Source organism: Atta colombica, unplaced genomic scaffold, assembly GCF_001594045.1.
Source record: "Atta colombica isolate Treedump-2 unplaced genomic scaffold, Acol1.0 scaffold109, whole genome shotgun sequence".
Lineage (NCBI taxonomy): Eukaryota > Metazoa > Arthropoda > Insecta > Hymenoptera > Formicidae > Atta > Atta colombica.
In genome coordinates this window covers 992,081-995,110 of record NW_017259194.1, presented here as the reverse complement: position 1 = coordinate 995,110, position 3,030 = coordinate 992,081, and the positions used below count along the sequence as shown (strand labels likewise).

The window sequence follows — 3,030 nt, the reverse complement described above, 5'->3', positions numbered from 1 at the left end:
TAATAATATATAATAATGTATAATAATATATGTATAATATGTTTTTAAGATTAAGAAGGTTAATATTAGATAACAGTTAAAACTTTTATTTAACAAAATAATAAGAGAAATAAAATTTTTTTTTTTTAAGTGTGCGAAAAGAATATTAGCGCACGGAACTGCAATTCGCGATATCCTGCAACATGACGTAAAGCCTATTCTACAATGTGTTTTTATTTCCTGTTTTTTGTTTTTTATTATTTTTTACATCTGGTCTTTTTGCTTCTTATCTTTGTCTTATTTTTGTTTTATGTCGAGATAAAAGTTAACGAACTTCGAAAGAAACAAGAAATATGTAATAAGAAATACAATTATATTTCTTCGATAAAACGGTTGCAAAGGAGAAAAAGCAAAAGATAAAAAGTAAGAAACAAGAAACAAAGAGCACATTGTAAAATAGACTTAATGGATAAATCGCAATCGCATCCAACTTCACGTTGCAGCAACGTTTATCCGCTCTGTGTTTTATCATGTATTTGTGCGGATCTTCCGCTCTTTGAATACCAATACATACGTTCACAATATATTTCAAACATTTCAAATTCGCGAAATTCACGTTTTATTTACAAATGAGCGATATATATCACATTTTCTCCAAATTATAGATTCATGTATTATTCTTACTTCCTCGATTTAAATATTATACAATTGCGTATAATTTCAAATCGATGAAATATCATTTTATCCGCGATATTTACAGGTGGGTGATTTATAAAATTTACAATTTCTCCTGTTTAAAATTTTATCTCAAATAATTAAATTGTTGAAATACGAGCATTGATAAATAGCTGTCGATACATTTACGAGAACACTAAGTGCAGAACACTAAGTAATTAATTAATTGTGCGCGAAGAATTATTAATCGTACATGATCAGAATATTCATAGAGGAAGGATTTCTTCTAGTACATGTCGCTATCGCGTTTTGAAAAATAATAACATTACGACACACAAAGCGACCGTTTTGTGTGTCGTAATGTTATTACCGATTTGAGTTTTACTTGACAGATAAACGCGACTTAGACTGCGTTTCATTTAATGCTCACAACGCTCATGGAATCATTTCATCCTTGTAATTTATCAAATTAAACAAGAACAAATATTGTTATCAAATGTTAAACAAGAACATTGCGAGCGTTAAGTGGAATGTAGCTTTTGTGTAAACAAAACAGCGCGTACGTTATACCACTTTGATCAAAAAGTTCCCAGAATTACCATCGGGTGATGCTCTGAATCAGCTGATTTGAGTTCTGTTTTTTTTTGGTTAGATTGCCACATCTATCATTGACATTCCCACCATAGCTTGACATTTATAAAAGTTACGCCGTTCTTGAGTACATCTACCTCTGCACATATTTTCGATTTTTTACAGTTAAAAATGGAGTTGAATTTGCAACGAGTTTGTATTAAATTTTGCGTTAAAAATGGATTCAATGATGTGAAAACCTTGGAAATGTTGGGAAATTGTTTCGGCAGTGATACTCTAAAGAAAACAGCCGTTTATGAGTGGCATGAACGCTTCAAAAGTGGTCGTGAGTCCATCGAGGATGACGAACGCAGTGGCAGGCCGTCGACATCGAAAACCGACGAAAACATCAAGTATGAGAAGAGAAAGTATGAGAAATGTTGATCAATAACCGCAAATTATAACTATCCGAGAACTGGCAAAGGACTTAAACATTGATTATGAATCCATTCAGGACATTGTAGTTAATAGTTTGGGTTTGCGCCGTGTTGCTGCAAAGTTGGTCCCGAAGGAACTGAATTTCAAAAAAAAGGGACCGTCATGATTTGTCATCGCCAAAGACATGATTTCCAAGGCTGAATCCGACCCAACATTCATCAAACGTATCATTACTGGAGACGAGATGTGGGTTTATGAGTACGACACGCAATCCAAACATCAGGCGAGTGAATGGAAAGCTTCAAATGAGCCAAGACCAAAAAAACCACGTCGTTTTCAGTCGAAAAAGAAAGCGATGCTCACGACTTCATGGATTACAATGGTATTGTACATCATGAATTTTTGCCAGAAGATCAGACAGTTAATAAAGAGTATTATTTGGGCGTCATGATTGGTCGTTCACGTTTGCGTGAAGCAGTTCGCCAAAAAAGAAAGAATTTGTGGACAAACAACTCGTGGATTTTGCACCATGATAACGCACCGTTACACAATATCATCATTATCCGTGAATTTTTGACCAAGAACAAAATGAATACCATCCAACAGCCATCAATTCACCTGATGGCTCCCTGCGATTTTTTTCTGTTCGATCGAATCAAAAAACCATTACGGGGAACGCGTTTTAATAGCCGAAAGGAAGTAATGGAAAAATCGAAAATGGCTCTGATGGTTATACCGACAATAGAGTTCCATAAATGTTTCGAGAGCTGGATCAAGCGCTGGCATAAGTGCGTTGCAGTCGATGGGGAGTACTTTGAAGGGGACAATATCACTTTTGATGAATAAAACTTGTATTTTGAATTTTCTGAATGAATTCCAGGAACTTTTTGATCAAGGTAGTAAGACCGAGCGTCATATGGTAAAGCACTATTCTACAATTGCGTAAGTGTAATTGTAAATACATTGAGAAAAAAAGTGATTCATAAGAAATGTATTTATTTCACTGAAATACTGCATGAAATATTTACAATAAAAAATATTTATTTAAATTATTTAAATACGGAAATAAAATTTTATAATTTCCTAATAAATAAGTCATCTATTTTATTTTATTCATGATTAATATTTCACAAACATATATATTTTGTTATAACAATTAAATTTTTGTATAACTAATAAATATCGAAGAAAACGTAACTAAAGTAACTAAAGTAATTTGTAAGTAATATATGCTTCGCAATAATACTTCGACATTTTTCTCTCAATGTGATTGTAAGAATTAACTAATTACAATTGAATATGAGAAGAATATACAACCATTTATATCTATATGCTTACGCAATTGTAGAATGAATTTAACAATTCGTT

At 32.5% G+C, this 3,030-nt stretch overlaps 1 protein-coding gene across 1 annotated transcript; it reads left to right on the top strand.

The window, feature by feature from the left end:
• Positions 1–1,491: 1,491 nt before the first annotated feature.
• Positions 1,492–1,828, top strand: LOC108693233 (putative uncharacterized protein FLJ37770). Its single transcript, XM_018202070.1, has 2 exons — positions 1,492–1,637; positions 1,690–1,828. Exons 1-2 carry the CDS (start codon positions 1,492–1,494, stop codon positions 1,826–1,828), a joined length of 285 nt encoding a protein of 94 aa, XP_018057559.1.
• Positions 1,829–3,030: the final 1,202 nt, after the last annotated feature.